This window comes from Nasonia vitripennis, chromosome 2 (assembly GCF_009193385.2).
Source record: "Nasonia vitripennis strain AsymCx chromosome 2, Nvit_psr_1.1, whole genome shotgun sequence".
Taxonomy (NCBI): domain Eukaryota; kingdom Metazoa; phylum Arthropoda; class Insecta; order Hymenoptera; family Pteromalidae; genus Nasonia; species Nasonia vitripennis.
This window is the reverse complement of record NC_045758.1, coordinates 8,134,379-8,157,972: the sequence shown is the minus strand read 5'-3', so window position 1 is coordinate 8,157,972 and position 23,594 is coordinate 8,134,379. Positions and strand designations below refer to the sequence as shown.

General features: G+C 46.5%; 1 protein-coding gene across 1 annotated transcript in view; it reads left to right on the top strand.

Moving 5' to 3' along the window:
- LOC100119453 (zwei Ig domain protein zig-8) overlaps positions 1-23,594 on the top strand; it is a 236,268-nt gene that overhangs the window by 210,220 nt on the left and 2,454 nt on the right. Inside the window, exons 4-5 of the mRNA XM_016982255.2 lie at positions 16,368-16,587; positions 16,920-17,017. Of these exons, the coding sequence (XP_016837744.1) occupies positions 16,368-16,587; positions 16,920-17,017 (318 nt within the window). The remainder of the gene's footprint in view (positions 1-16,367; positions 16,588-16,919; positions 17,018-23,594) is intronic.

Here is a 23,594-nt window from a genome sequence, read left to right as displayed (position 1 = left end):
ACCGGTGATATAAAGCTCCATCTAACACACACATGGAGGCTCTATATTCTCGATATCGTCATCAGGCGGGCCTTTCAATGGTTTTTTTTCTCCAGCGACCTGTTCCTTCCAGCCGCCCGGCTGTTATACAGTATCCATTGAATACAATTTTTTTCCTCATCACTTTACGAAACTGGATTTCGCGCATAGAAAATTCTTGTCTGGCCGCGCTATATGCACCGCTTACTCTATCTATCTCTCAGAGCCCGAGGCGAGCGAGCGAGCGCTGCATTGTTTTCGAAGCTCCAGCTATACACTCTCTAGTTTAGCTCTACGCTTTTTCTCCTCGCGAGAAGAATGATTTCTTTCGGAAGCGAAAAAAATTCTCTCTCGCGCGCGCTGCGCGTGTATATCGGGGGGGCTGGAATTTTACGGATAAAGTGTATGCTTTTTCACTTGCATGATCGTTCTTTTGCCTCGCTTTCGATAGCGTTTTTATTTTATTTTTGCGAAAGCATGTATCGATGTCTGTTGCTGTGCGCAGCATTTGTTAACGAAGACTTCGCGTATCGCCTACTGCTTGCGAAGTTTGTATTGACTCGTAATTTCTCCCAGTGCAAACAGAGCTGCATGGAAATAGCTTCGATGGCAACAAACACAGTGTTTGCGCTTTATTCAGCGATATTCCTGTTTTCACTACCGTTGACAATTTTTTGTGAAAGAATTTTTAAAGGAGAGAGACGCGAAGTATTGGGCAGTTGATTTTTATTAATATTCACAGAATGTACTGTAATCGATCATAGTTGTCCTTTGACCTCTTCTCGAAGTAGGTCCAAGCTAAGAAACAATCCAGCGTCGTCGATACACTCCGGTACAACAATACCCACTCAAAAAGCTGAATCGTTTATTTACACGAGCCAAAGAATCGTGGAAAAGACTACACTTATTTTACGACGATCCCGCAGCTCTTTGCAATATTAACTTGAAAGCTGAAAAGAACTCGGAGACTCGAACCGACTGCGCGAACAATAGATGCTGAAATTAATAAAGCAATATGACTAATTTATTTTTTTTGCCTGACTCCGGTGCTCGTCGGTTTCGTCAAAGCGAAAGTGAGAAGAGAGAAACAAAACGAGTTATGCGATGGGCGGACGTATTATGCAATGTGCGAGCGCACGAGTAGGACATTAATGAAGTTTTTTTGTCCTCAAGGGTTCAACAAACGCGCTTTATGAAATCTTTCTAATTAAAATTTGCCCGAATAAGTCGTACAAATTTTAACGCATTTCACCGACGAAATTAGGTGCGCTATAATTATTTTTACACGCAACCACTCGTTGTCGGGAACATTTTAACGGCGCGCGAGACGCGTAGTATTATTATAACGAAGATTAATTTTTTATATTAAATCTCGTTATAAGTAGCAGTAATACACATAAAAGTAATGTGAAATATATCTCGACGCTATTGTGAATCGAAAATTCCGGTCTAAAACGCCTTGTGCAGTCGAAGTCTGACGGTAAATGCTAGAAGACAAACACGAGCGCAGTAAGCTCGAGGAAACGACGGGTAATTCCGATTCAAAGGCATCGAGTCAACGACAACGCCACTCTCGTTTCCCAGTAAATATTGAATGTAACGTCACTCGGAGATAAAAGCCACTACCGATTGCTATGCGCGATCTTTTTAATTCAAAATAAATACACACAGTTCCTTAACACAAAGACGGAAGAGAGCTACCTCGAAATAAAACTATACGAGAATTTGAAATTCCAACGAGTCAATTCGTTTAATACCGCTCCAGAGCTACTGCGCACTTTTTCTCCGCTATCGATCGACCCACTTCGAGTTATTTAAAAAAAAAAAAAACTGCTGTATCTTTTTCCCCTTCCGCACCCGCTTATATATTTCGAACCAAACACATCGAAAAGTATATGCAGATAGACTGCACGGTGTACATGTATGTATATGCATGTACCGTGAACATTTCCGAACTCGCAAAGTCAACACGGCAAATCCCCCGAAACTTCCTCGCCATCGCCCTGCAAGCCCGCGAATTAAAGATTCCGGTCATCGCGGGCACGAAAACTCGCTAAACGCCTCCGCAGCAGCAGCAGCAGAGAGACAGAGGCAAGCGTCAGAGATAAAAGGAAGCCGACGAGTATAGGATAAGGGACAGAAAGAGAGGGAAGAAGTTTCAAATAGAAAGCGACTCTTAAGCCGGCCGGCAGAGAAAGAGAGAGCTTAAAGCTCAGTGCCCCCGACGGCTTATCGGCTCGCTACACCTGTTGGGAGTCGATACTTTCTCAGTCTCGCTTACTGCCACACGCTACGTGTGCGGATCTGTACGTTACATCATACATGCCGGGGGGAAGCGTATAATGTACCCGATCGCTTATCGGAGTCGGATAATTCCGCGAACACGAGCCAACTGCAGGTTTAATTCTTCCGCGTTTGTTTCTCGTGTCTAGCGATGATCGATCGACATAAATATACGTTTTATAATACCATCCCGGCGCGAAATCGGTTAGAAAAACGAGACGAGAAGTCGGCCTGTCTGTAATATACGCAGTTTGCAGCGATAAAACAACTTTACCCAGTCGAGGTTTATTTACTCGGAGATTCGCAGATAAAGCTCCGAGTATAAAGTACACAAAGAAGCAAAGAGTATGAAAGCATTAGGCCGGCAGTTTCAACGAGAGGAGGGAAAGGACCTGCCGAGTAGCGGAAGACTGATATATATCTATATACACACTTCAGGTGGATTGATCGACTTTTTAAAAGTTCAGCCGTCGCTGCGCGAGCGCTGGTACAGCGCCGGGCAACAACTTGGGATGAATTATCGGAGATTGATCTGTCAGCATCCGGCGAAGCAGTTGTACCTGTAGCGGTGCGCAGACGGATCGCCGGATTAATTTTTACGCAAGCGCGCGAGCGCAGATTCGAGCATCGATATAAGTTTTTATCGTACAATTTTTTTTTTTTTTTTTTTTTGCTCATACTTACTCTTTACATGCGAACATCTTTGCCTCTATAATAATGTGCGCAACAAGTTTAATCATTTCCCCGGGGCAACTTTTAACGCTGAGAGAGGGAGTGAGGGTATAATGATTAACTCGGAGAAATTTAATTCGGAAACTTGACCAAAATAATCTTAAGAGTAATTTTCAAGCGCAAACTAACTAATCTCAGTTTTAGCTCGCTGGAGACATAAACTTGCGGACTCCTTTATGGTCGCAGCCGGATATGTATATGTATACATATAGTATATGTGTATACAAGCGCCGACCGCACGGCGGGTCGGGAACACAAGCACAAGGGAATAGCGCACGCGCGAAGGGCTTTTCGTTAAGAAATTTTATACTGCGCGCGCGGGCACAAAGCCCCGAAGAGGATTATGCTTTATATGCATATACATTGCATATTTTAGCCTTTAATAATGGAATACGAGAGGCCCGACGAATATCCCCTTGTCTATTGAAGTTCAACCGCGAACTCCAAGGCAAGTCCCTCGTAAAAAGTTCTCTTTCAGGCCGAGCGAGCGATGTGTTTTTTTTTCGTTGCGGTCGCGAGCGTTTCACCAAATCCTCGCGCTTCGGCTTCCGGGAATCGAGAGAGAAAATTGTATGAAACGTGGCCGGAGAATCGAAAGCCTTTTTGCAATTAAACTAGACGATCGTCAAAAGCGTCATAATGGGGTTGAAATTTTTGAAAATCAGAATTTCAAACCTATACTCACAGGCTCTCCCCCCGCAGAACTGCAGGAAATAACGATGATCCGCCGCGCGGAAGCTATTTCAAATTAAAATTACGGAAGGTATTTCAAATTAAATATTCGACCGGTGCAGAAAAAGGGATAATAATAATGATGATAATAGCATTATTCCAAGTGCCCGCGGTATCCACTCGAACGTGGATCCGATTATAAATTCTGGTTGCAAAGTTGGAAAAAAAATCGCGCGTACGATTAAGCCGATTTGCACATGAGTAGGATCTGTTTTTACGAAACACGCATTCGTTAACAATATTAAAAGGGATTTCGTAGCTCTCACGGCAGCTGCTGCTGCTGCTGCGGCGAAACGGTATATATTCCCAGGCGCGGCTTATTAGCAGCGGCGATCGTTATCTCTCGCTGCAGTGACAGCTCTGTATGTGTTTACGTCCGCGTTTTTCCCGAGCTTTTACAGTTTTACAATCCCACTCTGTATATAAGCGCCGCGGCCGAATTTAATTTCCCCTCGACGGGATAATACCCGCGCACTCTCAGTTATTCAAGCTCTCTCGCTTTAAATAATAGCTCGACACGAGGAATCGAGGGCGAAAAGAAAGGCAGATTAGATTTCGCGCGCGGCGAAAAAAGCGCGGATTTGTAAGAGGGAGGAAAAAGCTGGGCTAAGGGAAAACGAGAGGCCGTTTAAAGAAGGCCGCGAGAAGAATTCAGTCGCAAGGTTCGGACGAAAAAGCTCCGCCGAGAGAGAGAGAGCGAGTAAGTGATGAAGAGCGGGAGTCTTCCTTGAAAAAGTCAACCGCGCGCGCGAGCTTGCGACACTTTTGCCCCGGAATAAGAGAGATTTTCTCGCTCTCCCTCGGTGAAAAGCCTCGACAAGCGAGCGGCAACGAGCTTACGCTGTACGAAAAATCGCGTTTCTATATAAAGAATCGCTGCTGGGCTCACGGCACCATGGAATGAAAGAAAGCCACGACGTCACTGAAAAGTCGACGCGGAGAAAGTGGCGCCTGTGCTCTGTGTATGTAGCTACATACCGTGCGCTCGGGGCAGAAAGGGAGGAGATTCTGGAAAACTAGAGAGAGCCGCCGTGCGGTTTGCATGAGAATCGAGGGATGGAATTGAGAATAAACGTGCGCGCGCAGTGCGTTACAAGTGTGTAGCAGCTCGGCGTGAAAGAAATGAAAGGGAAAAGTTGTGTGTTTCTGATGTGTGCACTACGTGTGTTTGAGGGACTCTGATCCGAGAACGCGATATTATGTTGTTTTTAGGAAAACGACGCGAGTCACGATTTCTGGCTGAATAAGCATGGCGCGCGCGCGCGCGTGTGTGTGTGTGTGTGTGTGTGCCTTTACGAACACGTATTCTGTATACAGTCTGTGCTCGCGTTTACATCGACTCTAATGATCGTCTACTCGAGCGTTTTTCTTCGCGGCAAGAGTTAAATTCGGGTAACGACGTGTGCTAGATTTTTTTCTCCTCAAAGGGTCAAACGCAAAAACATCGTTATTTTCTAGCTTCAACTGGTGTGTTAAAAGAGTATCTCGGTGCAAAGAGTAATACTTTCTGCAATTTCTTTTCGTTTATTTACAATTGACTAGATCATTCACGAATCGATGCATTTAATTTGAAAACTATTAATCAAACAACTGAATATCGAATCATTCGCGATCGCTGCATTCGAGCCAACAAATATATCGTCGTGTATACCTCTGTAAACATAGAGAATTTTCGAGTTAATATCCATACGCGCATAATGTGTATAACTCGTTTGGCAAATTATTTTACACGAGTACGGCAACAGCGACATAGAAGTCGCATATTTGATCGGATTACGACAAGAACGCTAAATCGCATTATACCAAAACGCATATATCCGTTCCCCATCAAGAGCCGCGTCCATCAATTTATCGTTACCGTCAAAGCTCCCTACGTATACCTATACAAAAACTTCCGAAACTTCGCTTCTGCAACTCTCAGCTAGTTGCGCCATCGGCATCAACGAAGAAGCCAATACAACCGGGGGAAAAAATAACTTGGAAACTCCCAGCTACGATCCTCTCCAGCAGGCCACAAGAACAAGCTCGTTAATCGCGCATCGACTGAGAGCGACGAGGCTTGTATAAATACACACACGAGCCTCCCCCTCGTCGATCCTTCACGCGGAATCAAATCAAAATCCAGGCGAGCGACAACAGAGATTCCTCTCCTCAAAAGCTCAGCTAAACGTATACACTCGTGTAGCTATATGATGCAGCCTCCAGACAGCGCCGCAGAGATAGACTGCGGTACAAACAAGGCGCTCGCGTCGGGGAGAGAAATGACGGTGATTAATCAAAACTCGTTTGTACAGGTAAACCCGGCGGCCGCGCTTAAGTGGAAATCACTGAGGGAACGCGAACAAACGAGCCAAAGCTCGGCTGCGTAGAGGAAAGCTCCTCGCTGATGCGACATCAGCGCGGTCCGCGTGTTTATTTTAAGCACTCTCGAAAACGGACTCTTGAGCACTGCAGCGATGCGCTTCGCGAAATCGATAGGGACGATCAAAGTTGTCCCTTTCCGTCGAGCTCTACTCTCCTCGAGCTTAGCCGCTGAAAGAGAAGGACGTATAGCGGGTAAGACACGAAGCGGTCGCCGCTCGAGTCTCGAGAGCACTAGTAGTTATAGTCGGTGTTTGCTCGGACGACAACGATGCTTCCTGCACTTCGCTTGTTTTCGGCGCTCCGAGATATCATTGTGGGAGGAATATAGCTTTTTTTTATCGAGATAAAGCGACACGTTTAAATACGTGCTTCAGCAGAGCAATAAGCCCAATAGGATCCTGGAGGGGTGTAATGCTTCTGAGCGGGTTATAGGGCTCCTTGATTGCGAGGACGTCGAAGAGGGGTGTAGCTATAGGTGGTGTGCATGTCTGTGTACAGGGGAGAACTTGGATGATTCGCGTATTACATGGTGTGCGCTAATTAGCATGGTATACATTGGTAGTCATAGTTGTAGCCCGTGTTTTTCCTTCTTTTACCAAGAGAGCTCAGCTTTGGAATACCCCGGGAAATTTGAAAAATCGAACCAGAGCTTTTTTGCGCGCTTCTCCTGCGTCGTGCTGCTGCTGCTGCTGCTCGAGCTTTGATTGAGTTTTTAATCCAGCCGAGTTTGATGATGAAAGGGGCCGCGTTCTTTTGACTTTCTGCGCAGTACTACACACCGGCTTTGGCTTTTTTCGAAGTAACTTTTTTTGCCGCTCCAAAAGTACCTCTGCATATAAAACGTGCACGCCGCTCTTGAGTCATCCCGATAATATTACCGATCCCTTTTCACAACAGCACAGGCTCGCGACACAAAGGGCAGCTGCGGGTCTCCATCGAGAACTCGTCCATTGTTGCATAATGTAGCTTTTCGAACGACTCTGTCCCTCTCTCTCTCTCTCTCTCACTGGAGCGATAAATAATTCCCGAATTTTACAACGCTCATTACCTCGGCACACAATGGCTGATGCGCCTGCGATTATTCTCTCTCCCGCAGCATCGGCCGCTGTGACGCGGTATATATAGTCCTCGGCCCGAAAAAAGGAACGGGTCAACATTTTGCAACATTAAACTCCGTTTAACGACCCTCTCTTCTGCGCGCGAGCGACCTCGAGTAAAAAAAGAGCGAACGAGAACAGAGCCGCGTCGAAGAAGAAAGGCCTTTCGAAATTTATGTGACGGACTATAGATAGATAGAGGTGTCCGAACGCGCAGCAACTAAAGTTTTGCAACTCGTTGATTCCGAAGATCCGCCAAAGTCTCTCGCCGCTGCTGCAGGCGTAGTTGCACCCCGTCTATTGTCCGAATCGCAGGGGCGCGAACACGAAAGCGATTTTCATCAGCGACGCGATTGTTCGCGGTCGTTTCTCGCGACGTCAGCCATTCTCTTTTCACTCTCGCCTACTATACTGCTCTAGTCCCTCTCTGTGTTATAACTCGCGATTCCTTTCTCTCTCTTTTTTCGCCGGCTCTTTTGCATGGCGCGCTCTCGTGCATCCGAAATCATCGGCGTTCTACTATGGCCGATGGTAATAAATAAATCAACGCCGAGCTCTCTCTCTCTCTCTCTCTCTCTCTCTCTCGGCCGCCCCCCGTAAATACGAGCCCGGAGCCGCTTGCCAAACGTAAATCAGTTATAGTCTCGCAAATTTCACGGCGAACGCCCAGGCGCAAAACATCGCTTTCGAACTTTAAAAGCTGCTGCTGCTACTGCTGCTCGACGATGTTGAAGACGTAGTTTGCACATGTATGCGCATGTGTGATTCGCAAATACGTTTCGCGATGTAATGGTAAACTCGATAGGCTTGAATTAACGTCACGAAGCCGCGTCTTTATGAATCATCGCGGCGAAACGATGGAACAAGCTATAGCAGATGTAAACCAAGATCATATCCAGCCGTTCCTTTTCCATTCAAGATATCAAGTGATAAATTGATATAGCGCTTGCGGCATATGTAGGTCAGTGTCTGGGATCCTCGCGCGCTCAAGGAGCTCATTGAAGCGGAACTGTAGGACAGGCCGCTTAGCCTAACAGCTTGAACTATGATATCACTCGAGCTCCTGCGTAGACCATCCTGTATTTAACTGCGGCGGCACACGACCCTGGGAAAGAGATAACCGCGAAATTCCCAATGTTACCAGATTATTTATTCATTCCATCGGCGGGCCAAACAAATAAACAAACAGAAATTCAGTGCAGAGCTGTCTATCTCACGAGAGGCAGGCACGCTGCCGCGGAAGAAAAATGCGCGAGAAAAAGCCTTCATCGCTATCTCCGCGCGCCAACCACAGGGGGAAAAAGAGTGCAAAAACTCTCACGGCTGCTGCGTCGCATCCGATGCATGCAGCTATAGCACGGAGAAAATCGACTCTCTGTCTCTGCGCGTAGTGCAAGAGTTCGCGCTAGTTCCGCTAGCAAATTGCCATTATCCAGCGGTACGACGTGTTGGCCGGGCCGGTCGAGCAAAAGCTTAATCGGATTTATAGTGTCGGTGTATGCGAGGGAAGGGAAGGGCCTTTCGCGCTCCTGTGTGTCTGTGTGTCGCATTTACGTAACGTACACGCGCTGCTACGCGGTCGCGTGTATATATAGACGTATATAGGAAAGCGGACACGGCTCAGGAGGTCAGGAGGGTTTAAGCCGCACGCGCGCAGGCGCGCCGTCAGTGAGAGTGATTTATGGACTGGCGAGTCCAATGACAAATGGACGCGAAAATGCCGATGCGTTTGTAATGGTTAGAGCGCGACGAGCGATCCCTATAGCTATATACCATTTCCCTGCAGCCTTATTAGGCTGAAATGACTATAAACCAACGGCTGGACTCCCACGTTTACACACATGATCGGGGGGACGATCTCTTTTGCGTATGCGCGCACGTGTGCGTGTGTGTGTGAGGTCGATCCGCCCGACGACCTCTGACGAGAGAGAGAGAGAGAGAGAGAGATAACGCGTGGACGTACGTTATGCGCTAAATGGACAGTGATAAAGCAAAGGGAGCTCGCTTAAACAATCAATCTGGATACGCGAAGATGTATAGGGCCCACGAGAGTGGGAGCGAGAGAGGGAGGAGAGAGAGTTGAACAGCTCGACGACACGACACGCGCCGAGTCGTCGCGCACGTATGCTGTTCGTTATGTATAGATTGTGATAGACGGGCTTCATGCCCTGCTGGGTATACTTATACTAACGCTGTTCATAGATAGACTTATGCAGGGCGGGTATACCGATTGATTTTCGATGTGAATGGAGATACGAATTTTTGTTTATACTCGTATGAATATAATTGAGGATAATTGGGTGTCAAATGATGTATTGTTATTTTATTTGACGAACTGAATTAAGGTGAAAGTAATAAAGTCTCTGGAATATGGACACGTATTAATACCGATGCAGCTTGAAAGCATGCGCGAAATTTCAAATAACGAATGGCACGCGTTTGTTTGGACGAATAAAATTGAAAATGAAATTGTTTTTACGAATTCGAACGAACTTTATTACATTCAGTTGATATGCATTAGAATAATTTAATTCTTCCTGGTATAAAATATTACGCGAAAATCACATCACTCGACTTTAATATCCTCACGCATCCAACCCAAAATTCAATTTCATATAATATTCTACGTATTATATTATAGATTAATTCAATAAACGCAGCACTTTTAATAATCCAGAATTAATAATTCACATTGCACAAATTGGCAATCGCTTTCAACTTATCCCTGGTAGAAATCGATATAAGTTTAAAGCTACAACATACCACGTATTACTAGAGATGGGCGAAAAATAGGCCCATTTTTCGACCAGCGATGAAACGCTTTTTCGGACATTTTTTACGCATTTATTGGAGTAAGAATAGTCATACCGTATTAACAGGAATGTTCAAGCTTGTAAAAATAGATTTCATTGTCTAAAGCAAAGCACAGGTGATAGCTAGTTGATGGCTACGAAAGTATTACGCAAAATAAGTCGGGTCAAAAAAGTGGTAAAATAAGAAAATCACGAATATCTTCGTATGTCGTTTGGAAATCGATTAAAATCCGTAAGCCTCTTTAAAATTAGTGTACGACACAAGGAATAATATCAATACGAAAGATTTGAGGTTATGTTCATTCCAACAAATGCTCAAGAAATGGGAGAAAAAGCGTTTCATCACAAGCTATGACTAGGCTATTTCTCATTGCCATTTCATAGTTTACAGCCCATTTTAAATGTTCGAATTTCTACCAGGGATAAATTAATGACACAAAACCGACCGGTAATTTTAGATTTAATAAGTTTTTATCCACACGATGAAATGTATTCACTACAGCTTTTATTAGACAGTACAGCTTGTACTACGGAACTCCCGCGTAATAACTTCCTATCAGCGTCGCGAAAAATCACGCAGAAATATTCAAATCAGCTGCCATCGCCTTTAGATTAAAAATTGTTACTCGAAACGCTCGTCAAGCAAAATCAAAGAACACAACGATAAAAAAAAAACAAGCATCAACCAGCCCCTGCGTTAATGAACGCCTCGATGCAGCATCAGGGGGGATACACCGATGAGGAGTCAGCGGGCAAAACCCGAAGACCGATGGCTCCATATCGATCGCTGAATAAATTGTATTCCACACAAAAGCGCCCATACACAGCCACGGCGCGGCAAAGAAGCGGGCAGACGAGACGCGCAAAGAAGGAAGCGCCAAGAGAGCTAATTTCGCATGCAAATGTTGCGTCGCCGTGCGCGATATTACGTTATACCCAGCTCGTCTCGGTTCGGCTTTATGAAAAGTGTTATTTTAGGCGATCCGATGATGCGGAAATATGTATACTAGCCGAGAAAGTTGTGCTTTTCGCTAAAAACTTTTCGAGACGCGGTGTGCAGTCTGTGTGTGTTTTTCTCTTTCCCGACGCCGCCGCTCGTATTTTGCTCTTCGCTCGACGAGAGCTGCCGGCGAAAATTGCTGGATGATTTACGGGCGCTGTATAACCGTTCCGGGGGGTACTTTTTTCGCGGCCCGCGAGCGTGTCGAATGCCGCGAGGAAGAGAGAGAGAGAGAGAGAGAGAGGGAGAGAAATTTTGAAAAAGAAGAATCGCGCCCCCGCACGATGGCAGGCTTTTAGCGGCTGAGAAATTGAGGGATAAGCGCGCCCGCGCGCGAGAGAGCATTGTTTTAGCGGCTCTATATCACACTCTAAGTGAATTTCAAACAAGAGTCTTTCAACTTGTCCGAAAAATCCCTGCCCTAAAAACCTGACTCGCTGCTCTCTCTCTCTCTCTCTCTCTCTCTCTCTCTCTCTCTCTCTCGTAATTTCGCGAAAATTAAGCGCTTCTTAACTTCACCGCCGCGCGCGCGCGCGAAGAAGTCCGCCCGACAGGTTTATTATACACAGCTGGGCGACTCCGCGAGCGAGCGTTAAAAAATATGTCATCTTCACGCAGTCGCCGCCGTCGCGGCTGAAAAAAGGCAACTAAACCTCAGGACCTTGCGCGCGCAAAAAAGGGTCTACCGCTGCAGCAGCGAAACTTTCAGCTGGTCGCGCCGCCACCGCGACGTCGAGCTTTTTCCTCGTACACCTCTCTCGAACTCGTGCGCAGCAGCAACGTCTCTTTCTCCGAGGGCGCTACTCGCGTACATTTTGCTCGGCGGGCCGCAGGTGTCCCGGGCAGCGCGCGCAGGGATCAAGCTGCTTTTAAAAGCTCCGGGGGCAGTATTAAAAAGTCGTGCGTCGCTCTCCGCTAGAAACGCCGCCGCCGCTGCGTGTTTTCTCGGAAGGTCGGCGGCTTATATATATATATATATATATATATATATATATATATATATATATATATATATATATATATATATATATATATATATATATATATATATATATATATATATATATATATATATATATATATATATATATATATATATATATATATATATATATATATATATATATATAGGGTTTTTGCTCGTGTGTACAAACGTTATATAGGTATACCCGAGAGCTTGCGCGATCGTGTACAGCAGACTAGGGCCAAAAAGAGGGTCGTAGAGCTGGAAAAAAGGGGTAGGATACTTGGCACGCGCTATTCTCTCTCTCTCTCTCTCTCCCTCTCTCTCTCTCTCTCTCTCTCTCTCTCTCTCTCTCTTTCTCTGATTCCGTTATGGCTCTGGTTTTGTCTCTCCTTCTCTCGGCCCAGAGAGCTCGAAGTTAATATTTAAAATTTTTCTGGGTTTATGAGCGCGCGCGCAAACGGCGCCGTTTCGTGTTTTATCTGCCGAGACGCGACTATACCGCGTGTATGTGCGACAAGCGAAAAGTCGTTGGAATTTTCTCCGTCGACGTCGTCGTGCTCGTAATGAAGGCGCAGTTGTGCGGCGACTGTATACTTATGATTATATAGTGTAGCGCTGCTCCGCCATAGCCGCGAGGAGGAAAAAGTTCGTGGGAAAAATTTTTGGGCGATGTAGCGCTAGCGCGTGGACTATGAAAATTCAAGTAGTTTCCAGCGATTATGTTCGTGCGGTTGCCGATGCTTAGGTTGGAAATTGTCGCTCTAAATTGCGCGCGCGAGGACCTGCCGCAAGCGCGCGTAAATTCACGCATACAATGCCAGGCTTTCTTGTAAAACTACGCGAATCCCTGGCTGTTCTTTTTTACCCCTCACACGCGTTTGAGCGCGCAAGTTCCAACCATCTCGTTTGCCGTAAGTAGTATAGCCGTGTAAAGTTCCAGTGCGCGGTTTAATACGCTGCGCCTCGTATTATATTAAAAGCTCTACGAGACTCTTTATTCGGACGTACAATTTCGCGCTCACTTATCCGTGCGATTATGTTACGTAATTATCGACGGAATCACGGCGGACTTGTTATAATTTCGAAACTTTACGACAATATGCTGGATATAAGTAGCCTAACTGAGTGTTTAATGGATTTAGCATATCGATAGATTATATAACGTCGATTCGCGTTACATTAATTGCAATTAATCCAGCGTATATAATTTCTCGAGAGTTGAGTAACTCTTCGCAGCTCTGTCGGTTCGTTCGTTGTGTGGGGGTGGGAGCGGGATTTTTTAATCCAACTTGATCCTTGTTCAATAGCGTTGTAGAGGATTTTAATTAAATTTAAGAGATTCTTTAAAGAACGGGTCGGAAGGAAGATTATGAAAGTTTTAGAAGTGAAAAGGTGATCATGCTCACAGCTGCAGAAATGATCCGCCTCGAAACTTCACGCGGAACTATCATATAAAATGCGAAGGGAATTTTCGATTGACCTAATTTTATGATTATATGATTATGTATTATATGTCGCCAAATGACATTAGTCTCGATCGAAAGCGTTTCTTTATTATAGCAAAATATCAGCTCGGCCGGTTTTATAAAGGCTAACCTGTTTTGAATGTGCGCAGAAGACTCACCAGTGGGTCAATCTAATTTACCGCTATTCCTTCGAAGCAGAAATATATATGCCCTCTTTAATAATATCTCTGTTGGAAAAAAGGAGAGTTGCGAAGATTTAATAGGGTAGGATCTCTTTTCTCATTCTTGCCGGTAATGCAATTAAAAATCAAGTCAATCGAGCGATCACTTTACGACTTCTTGTGATCGGATAAACTTATTTCAGGTCAGTTATTTCAACCGCTCGAGTTATATCATCTTTTTCTTTCTCTTAATAAGTTGCGGCGGGGGCCGATTTTTATTCCGTTTTAACTTTGCGCACCAGAGAGCTGATGAAGATTCAAGTTCCATCCTGTTCTATCGAATGCAAAGTGTAAATTGCAGACTCATCGATCAGGTTCAACTTTTATACTCGATCAGTTTTGATTCAATCAAGCAGACGACTAGTACACAATCGAGTTGAAAATTCACTTTCGTTGAAATCGATAGGAAATGGCGCTAATATAGTTCGATAGTACGGATGCAAACGCTTGTAATCAGATTGCGCCGCAATAATAAAACCGCGTTGCAATTTCAAAGCACGGTTTCAATAAAAAGCGACAAGGCGCTCTCAAACAATTAGCAATAAACGGCTCGACGACTTTTTCTCTCGTGTATAGGGCAAAGGAAGAAAAAAATAACGAGCCAAGCCCTCGTCGTAGCCGTTACATCGACATCATAAGAGGCATTAAAGTGCTCCTTCTCCCCACAAGCTTTCATTACGCCCCCGTCGCGAAAAAAGGCAAAGAGAGCATTGCAGACGGTTGGTACAGAGAGGCGAGAGAAACCAAACACACGGACACGTATACACACAGCGGAAAGGGAGAAGCATCCGACGCAAAGATCGCGCGTTCTGTTTCCCGCAGCCGCAAGTGGCATCGGCGGCGAAAAAGTAGATGTACACAGAAGCGCGGCTCTCTCGAGTCCCCCCAAGAGTCTTAACTTTCAATACGCGAATCTCTCAAGCTTTCAGCGCTCGGTCTTTTTCTCCCTCTCTCTTATACACGCGTCTATCTGTCTCTCTATACGCGGCGCACTCTCGGTCGCTCGCTTTTGGCTTTATGAGCCGACACGACAAACGGCCGGGTTGAATTGCTCGTTAATGACGCTACATTTGCTCGTTAAAGATGCCTTCTCTCTCCCCCTCCCTCTCAAGTGGGCAAGGGCACGGGATTTACGACTGAAAGAGAGAGAGAGAGAGAGAGAGAGAGAGAGAGAGAGAGAACGCGTGAAATCTACTCGAGACATTGCTTATACTATCGTAATTACCTACTCGGGCGAGCGCTTAACCACTTCCGGGCCAATAACTCGCAGCGTTATCGCTCGCCGGAGAAGCGAGACACACGAGGTACGCGAGGTTTTTTGCGTGCGCTCTGCGTATACATAACACGCAAAAGTCGGCGTGTTGTACAATACCCGACTGTAACCGCCGCGAAGATTTTGTTTGCGGAGTAGGGCGCAGCTGCGTGAGCGCGATAAGAGACGTCGGAGCTTTGCCTCTCTAGGACTGAAATGAAGTGGCCGGAGAGAGAGATAGGAGGAAAAAAGCACCGAGTGAAAGATTGAAGAGAGAGAGAGAGGGCAGAGAGCTATAAAAAAAAAGTTCGCGAGATCTTCATTCCTGACTAAACATCGCGCTACCGGACAGCTCTTTATTTATTTAGAGGGTCGCGCGCGTATAGTAATGAAGCCGGTCATAAGAGGCGCGATTAATTAGCCACTGCGGTGCAGAGTCCTCGTCGTCGTTTAAAATTCCACGATATGCGGGCCCCTGTGTGCATATATACGTTATATATATAACCGGGGATGGATTTCGAAAGCGACTGATTTATCGGCGAAAAAATCGGGACAATTGGAGCGTGAGAAACGCCGCTAATAACTCACGCACGCTCGTGAGCTTTTCCTACATTATAATATTAATTTCGCCAAATCCGCGAGCACCGGCCGTTTAAATCTATCAGTCGGATTGTTTCCGCAGTGCGTATACGCGTTGCGACTGCGTATGAATAAATCATGCGACGCTCGTGGGTGTAGGTATACTTAAAAAACGGCAAATTATGACGGGCACGCTGATTTGCAAAGTATTCGAGAACAATGTAATTCCAAAGCTATTCGCGGATTCGTTTATTTCAAGGGTGATCTGACGCTGCGCGATATTCGAAGTATCCTTAAACTATGGATCTCGCTGCAGCGATGATGTATACGTATATAATGGTTGGAAATTTCGCGAGGAGATTATACCAGCTAAATACGTCGGTAATTATATATATATAACAAAATGTCCCCCGTTGTGTATAAGTACAGCGCGAGCGAGCTTTTCAATTTTCAAAATCCCAATCTCCAACAAGCCTATACGCTATGAAAAATCCATTACTCCGGAGCGGGCTTTCGACCTAGAAAAAAAGCGCACATAGTAGTAGAGAGACGCGCAGATTCGCGGGCGTATAAAAATCATTAAACAAACGCTCTACGTGTGTACGCACAAAAGCATACCTATAACCCTTTGACGAGAAAGCCCTCGATTCGGCAGAGCCTATACGCAGAGAGTAGGCTATATACGTGGCACTCGGTGCAAATCGAGCAGCCAGCGCTGCTGCACAGCTGTCGCAATGGAATGGCTCTCGTCGATGCGCGTACACTATGCGTACAGATACATACATACATTCAAGTGTATGGAGAGGGAGAGAGACTAAAGTCGTCCGCGTTGGCGTGTTTCAGAGGCACGAGCCAGGATAACGGGCGCCTCGGACATCATCGTCAAGACGGGCAGCTCGCTGACGCTGACCTGCGTCATGTCGCAAGGTCCGCACAACCTCGGCACCGTCAATTGGTACCGGGGCAGTACGCTCGTTACGACCTCGACGATATCGGCGAACGACGTCGACACGGAGCCGAGGATCGTCGTGGAGACCGAGTGGAGCGATGCCCTCACCTCCAAGTAAGTGGTGCAATTCCAAAGGATCGCGCCCGCTTGTTATATCCCCCGCGATGGCATTGTCGTCACACTGCTCGCTGCTATATGGCCCAGACGAGCAATGGTTTCGCTCCGATCCATCTGATGTTACGGGCTAATGAATCGAGACGCTCGCGTCACATTGGTATAACGCGCGAGTGTTCGCCGTTATAACGGATGCTACGACGGGGGACGATCGCTCGATGTCGCATCGAAAGGTCGATCTCGCTGAAATTTTTCCAGCACGTAGCATGCGTCGTCGTGTACGTTATATAATATCCTTTGACGCATAAAAACCTCTGGCTTTTTATTTTCAGATTGAAGATCAACCGAATAAGGTCGACCGACACTGGGAATTACAGTTGCGTCCCGACGGCCGCGGAGAGAGCGAGCGTCAACGTGCACGTGATCAACGGTGAGCCATTTCCTTCCTTTCGCAAACCCGTTGGAGCGTACCGAGCCGCAGAGAGAGAGAGAGAGAGGAGAGAGATGGAAAAAAATAACGAAAATGAAACATCCCCCGCATTTTCCCTCGACACTTCGAAACTAAATTACTCTTCCCGCGTGTGCCGATCATTCCGAGAATTAGCTCTCTCGCGTCGGGAAAAAAATTGCACGAATCAAAGCTCGATTTTTTTTCTCGAAGAGTATACGTATAGAAATCAGTAGTATTGCGAGGGATGCGGTCAGACGCGCAAAAGTGTCCCCCTACATTATATAGAAGACCGTCTCGAGTCGGATTTCAGGGAATGATTTGTGCGATAAACCGATCGTGCAGCTTCGAGTTCGCCTGGACAAACAAGCGGCTAAATGCGCTCATGCATTTAACATAATTTTCATCGGAGTTTCGCCCTCTCTATCTCTCTCGAACTATAAACTACAATACAAACTGTCGCGAGAAACTGCATAAAGCACGAGGTGGAAAAGCTAAAAGTTCGAACTCCGAGTCCGCATTTACATCGGCCGAATAAATGATGCAAAACGCCTTGGAACATAAATTGAAGTGGAAAATAGATTTCCAAGTGTGTGTGTGTGTGTGTAGCACTACTTTACTTAGCTCGCGCGCGCTCTTCGACTTTCTCGCTCCCTTTTCCGCGCGCTCTCAAAAGCCAAATGACAAATGACTTTCCGATGTTTCCTTGCGCGCGAGCGCGGTAGAAGTTAATGAATTTCGAGCGAAACTTGCTCCTTTTCTCTCCAGACGTCGATGTACGTTTCGTAAAAATCGAAAAATCAATCACCGAATTCGCGCCGGACAACACAGCGCCTCGAGCTCGATTATCGACTCTAGGGGGTGAGAGGCATTGCTCGCGAGGCAAGATTTTATTTTCCTTTTTCACCGCGCGGAGCCTCGGCGAAATTTCGAGGCTAATTCGATTGCTCGGGCGCCAAACGAACTTATCAAAGCGCGCCACCGCGACTCCGATCGCTTACTCTCGATCGATGTGGTCCGTTGCTCACACCGCAGCGCGCGATACTCGTTTAATCGGTTTACCAAAAATATGATCCGTGGCGGGGGAGAATTTTTTTATTTCATCCCGTCACATACGCTCGAAAGCTATAGCTCGTGATATGGGATTCACGCGCTGAGCTAATCGGGATGACGCTTTAGTTTCGGCGCGTCGTCTATCAAAGGGACGAAGGCTATAGAGAGCTTATACTATGAAAATCGAAGGTGAATCCTCGCAAATGACAGATCTCGCCGCAAAGTTATCTCCCCCTGTATACACTGTCTAATTGATGATAGCGGGACAGGGACCAGCGGAAGATTACTCGCGCGTGATAGGCTTCGCTGTCCATATACGATATATATAGATTGAACGCTTTATCGGAGCTGAAATTGATAGGCTTCGTTTGATTGAAATTTTGATTATTACGCGCTCGCTCGCTCATTACGCTATCGCATTCATGACCAGCATATGACTTATAGTACGAAAAATAATTCGTAATAAAACCATATAAACAAAAGCTCGTTATTAAAGCTCGAGATTCTTCGCGTAAACACGAGATGTGCCAATTACGCGCTTGGCAAGGATTAATTAATACCAATCACCACCGGAGGCAAATACCGATCAGCAAATATTTTATTCCGCAGCAATTCAGCAAATTTTTTATACCAAAGCCTCCCGAACAATCATACGCATGCATGGAACGGCGAAGACAAATTAAATGTTGCATCAGAACTCCGAGCGCCTCGCAAACACGGCCGACGCGCGTACGCATCGAAAGGCCGTACACTTTCGGCAAATATTGGCCGAACGTGCAGCTCTCGTTTGCTCCCGACACTGTGTATTGCTCTTCCAATACGTAAGGTTCCCCTCGCGAGCGAACGAGTGAATAAACAATAATGCGTGCGAACGCGCGAGCATATGTTTATCTCTCGCTGATGCCGCGCAAGGAGTTCGCGCGTATGTGTGTGTAAAAAATGCAGCAGCGCGGCAATGCAAATTCGCGAAAAGAGATTATGTGCGAAGCGATAGTGTATACGGACACGATTCGCGCGCACGAATTTCGAACGCGTGTTTGCTCGGAGGCTCGAGATTTATGTGTGTGTGTGTGTGTGTGTGTGTGTAAACGCAATCCTCGTTGGTACACGCTCGATTTGTCGATTTTCGCGCGTCGGTATACGCAGGCGCGAGGAGCTGTGTGATTGGGTAGTGAATGATTATGGAGAGACGTTGTCTTGTATTAGAGGCTATTTTTTAGGGATTTTATTATTGTAGTTATGCACGCGTGAACGGTCACGAAAACCGATGGTTAGTATAGATCCGTTCATCTGGACGTATAGCGGAACGAGCTTGAAACACAATAACCGGTGCGTGGATCGATTAGTGTCCATCGTCCTAAATCCGAAAATTCTGAATTTCATTAATACATCTCATCGGGCCGCTATTCGCGCTATAATTCTCATTAAATTCAATACTTTCGAGTTCTGACAGTGACACCAGATCGATTCGCGCCGAAATTCCCGTTGAAAATTGGCATTAGCTTCGGGTACCACCTACATCCTGTGCGTCTGCCAACTATATACACGCCGGCGACGCCGCGAGGACATATATCGGTCAGCGAGCGCATTAACCCCGTCAAATTTCGAACGAGTCGCGCGCACATGAATCGTCATACGCGCCGTTGTGTTCTCTGTATAGAGATTTTGAAAAGTCTCTCTCCCGCGCGTACGGCTGGTCGGTTATGTACAATAACCGAAGACTAGCGTGGGCGATTAGGCCGTTTTATTGAGCCGCGTATCCGACGCGAACGACGAGCCTTTCAATTATACCGGCCAGTGGGGGGACGTTGTCGGCGGCTAATTGTGCCTGTGCGACACGGCGCGATTCATGTGGGCCCGACGCGCTCGCTCCATTATGTTTCCTGCGATGCCAATCGCTGCGGTTCCTTGAGTGTGTGTGTGCGGGTTATACGCGGGGAGATCGTTATCGCGCCGGTGTTTGATTGCCAGCGATCTGTACGCGGCTTTTGTGTTTGTTCTTTCGGGGACCCATTATTTTGGGCGAGCTTTGAAAAATTAATGGGTTATACGTCGGCGTGCGAAGATCTAATTTCGCGATCGATTGGGGAACTAGTAATTGAAATGAAATCGTTGAAATCAGACTTGACGTGCTAAAATATATTGTTGAAAACTTTGTGCAGTCGCTGCACTTTGAAAGCTGAAACCTTTTCGAGGGAAGACAATTCGAGTTACACTGAAACATTGAAACCGCCAGTCATCGTCAATCAAAGAACTTGAATCTAAAAACTAGCTCTCAATCCGCGAAAGCGATACTCACGCAAAAAAAATGGTTGGCAGTAACAAAGCTACATACTATTTTGTTAACTTTCACGGTTCTTTGCGTATTTCACCAAAAGCTTTCGTTATCATCGCAAAGCATTTTTTCCTCCGCGTAAACAGCGACTCTCGACGTCATTACGTAAATGAACCGATAATCTTCATCTCTGTCTCTGGCATATTGTCTTTGACGTGCTTATCTGCGAGTAGCCTGAATCTCGCAGATGTCGAATCCCGCGCGCCAATCTCTTCCATTACAGTTAATTAACAAACTTGCATTAATGCCTCACACGGCTCAAAGACAATAACGCACACGCATATCAACATAGTATAGCTCTCGCAGCTCAGCAGCACCGCTGCGATTAAACTTTCGCGCAACAATCTCCGACGAGCAATCATCTCGGCCGCCAAAACAAGCTCAACTCACGCGTGAAAACACACAGACGCGCACGCGAGCAAACAGAGAGAGAGAGAGAGAGAGAGAGAGAGAGAGAGAGAGAGAGAGAGAGAGAGAGAGAGAGAGAGAGAGAGAGAGAAAGTGTATGGAGTAGCCGACGCGCAATTAGCAGCTGCGATGATTAACTTAAGCAGCGCGTGCGCGAGTTTCCTGCAAACACGCTATAATACCATGACTCGAGAAGCGAGAGCAAAAGAGAAGGAGAGTCGCGAACGGTGTCAACGCAGTGTGTGTGCCGGCTTTAGGTTTAATGAGCCTCTTCTATATACTTAGCAGCTTTTCCTCGGGAGAGAAATTCACACGCTGCGTATGGCCTGAAGCGACGCATGGAAAAAGCTCCGACTATTCTCGAGCGGAAATAGGTGGGAAAACGGGTTAATATGCAAAAAAGCCGCGTCGAAGGCCAGATCAGCCATATCTGCCGCGCGACAGGGAGAGAGCAAGACGAATAGCTACTCGTTGTATCGAAGTAGCAGCAGCAGTAGCAGTGGCTCGTTACGATGACGCTGCTTCCGGTTTCCGTATAGTGGCCAGCTCGGCTCGCGCAATCTGCACCGGCTGCAGTCCACGCGCCACGCACTACATGGCCGGCTGAAGAGGCTCGCTGGCCTGTGAGATGCAATTAGTCTCGCTTCTAGTCATTAGACTGCGCGCGCGCACATAACAGCAGCAGCAGGCCAGTCAGCACAGCAGCAGCTACAGCAGATGGAAGCTGCCGTTGCGAGGGATGTTACGCTCTGTGAGTAGCGTGCGGCGCCGACTTTCTCTGGGTATTGGTTGCCAATCATCCGTGCGCGCCTCTGTGCCTGGCTGGCTGCTCCGATGATAGCGTGTCCCTGTCTCTCTCTCTATCTCTCTCTCCCTCTCTCTCTCTCTCTCTCTCTCTCTCTCTCTCTCTCTCTCTCTCTCTCTCTCTGATGCTTCGTTATATACTTACTACGTATTTCTTGCTCGTGGGAAGTGACGTGACTTGATTTCGATGGGGGAGTGTCCGGGTGCGCGTATAACTAATTATAGGGTGAGATTGGGATGTAGCTTATTCAGTGAGAGAAAAAAGCGAGATGGAACTGCGGTAACTCTGGTTGTCAGTAGATCTGATCCGAGCTTGGCCAGACACGCGCAGCTTTACTCCCACGGTATATTCCACCCCAACAGTAACGACGAGAGAACAGAAGGCGAACGTACGCCTGATACGATGATGGCTACAGTACTGCGCAGAGGTGAACGGCCTCTCCCTCCTGCGGACACACAATATGTGCACGTTGTGCAGCTCGACTTTTGGAGGTCTGCCAGTGGCTAGAGAGAGAGAGAGAGAGAGAGAGAGAGAGAGAGAGAGAGAGAGTGAGAGAGAGAAAGCTCGTGGAAGAGACTAAAGAAATCCGGGCCAGCGGGCAATAATGAATAATTCCGACGCGGAATGCGAGCCGAGTTAATTGTACCACTGATTCCCCCCGCAGAGCGTGTAACTCGTTCGGATCGCTGCCGCATTGTAGCTCAAGGGCTTTCGCGCGATCGAAAATTGCTTGGATATGGTTACGCTGCAGCGGCCGGGGGCGTTCGTTCGATCGGAATTTTTTCCTGGGACGTCAGCGACGCGTTGGCGCTCTTTCAAGCATTTCCAGGGAGATTCTACAAAGTGCGAGAGGGAGCTTTGTTGGGAGAGCTTTTATTGGATCCGGGGATTTACCTTTGCGAGAGCTTCAATGTGATACACTTTTTTTCTCACAGCTCGGGGAATCGCGCGGAGTTGATTGCAGTTTTATTTGCCTCGGCTTAGGCTCATTATTCGACGCGGACAAGTTCGCTCTGTAATTAAAATTCGCTTGATAATAATTAATCCGCGCGATGCTTTGCGCTGTAAAAGTGCTCTCGAAGTAGCCAATCCCTTTAGTCTGTGCCCTATGCACGCACACTTTGATCCTGTCATGCTCAACTATTTAAGGCAGTTCTGTGCTGCACTTAAGTATATTTCACGATTAAACAAACGAATTTAGAACTTTTAAAAATATCGTCGTAAAGCATATTCCACTCGAAACGGGAAATATTTTCCAAAGGAGTGTGTATATCATTGATTTTTTTTCTCTTTCTCTCGCTCATATTATCCCCGCGCGCGCATCTTAATGCATATGGAACTTTTTAACGGCGGATGCCTCGATGTATACAAGTTTTGTCTTAAAAGAGAGGAACTTACGAAACTAGCACAGTCGTTTACGGGAAAGTTGAGAAATTGGCCGTTAAAGTTAATAGGGCTAAAAAGCTCGCTGCGGCCCCTCCAACCTCAACCGTAGAAATAATCAGACTGAGAGAACTTTTCTGCATAATCGTATGGAGCGCGCAGGAAAACTGATTTTTATTAAAACATTTTTCTCTTCTTAACTCCCTCTCTCTCTCTCTCTCTCTCTCTTTCTGCTATCTCGGCGCTGACTTACGATTGTTGTTGTGCGAAGAGCTTCGTCGTCGTCGGTTATGCCCGCTTGAGAAATTATGCACTTTTAACGGAGAACGTCGTGATGCATGGCATGTCCTCCTTCGTTTAAAATTTACAATCCCAACCGAAACCTTATAGATCCTCGTGTACACAGCCAGTTATAGATGCGCTCGCGCGTCTTACCAAACTCGACTCGTACTACTTTCCGAACAACTTTAACGAACGTACTTTGCGCGGAGCTCGAGTATACTTTGAGTATATCAAAAATCCGATACGTTTCTCATTACGAGATCGATCGATCAATTTCGCGTACAGCCGATCAG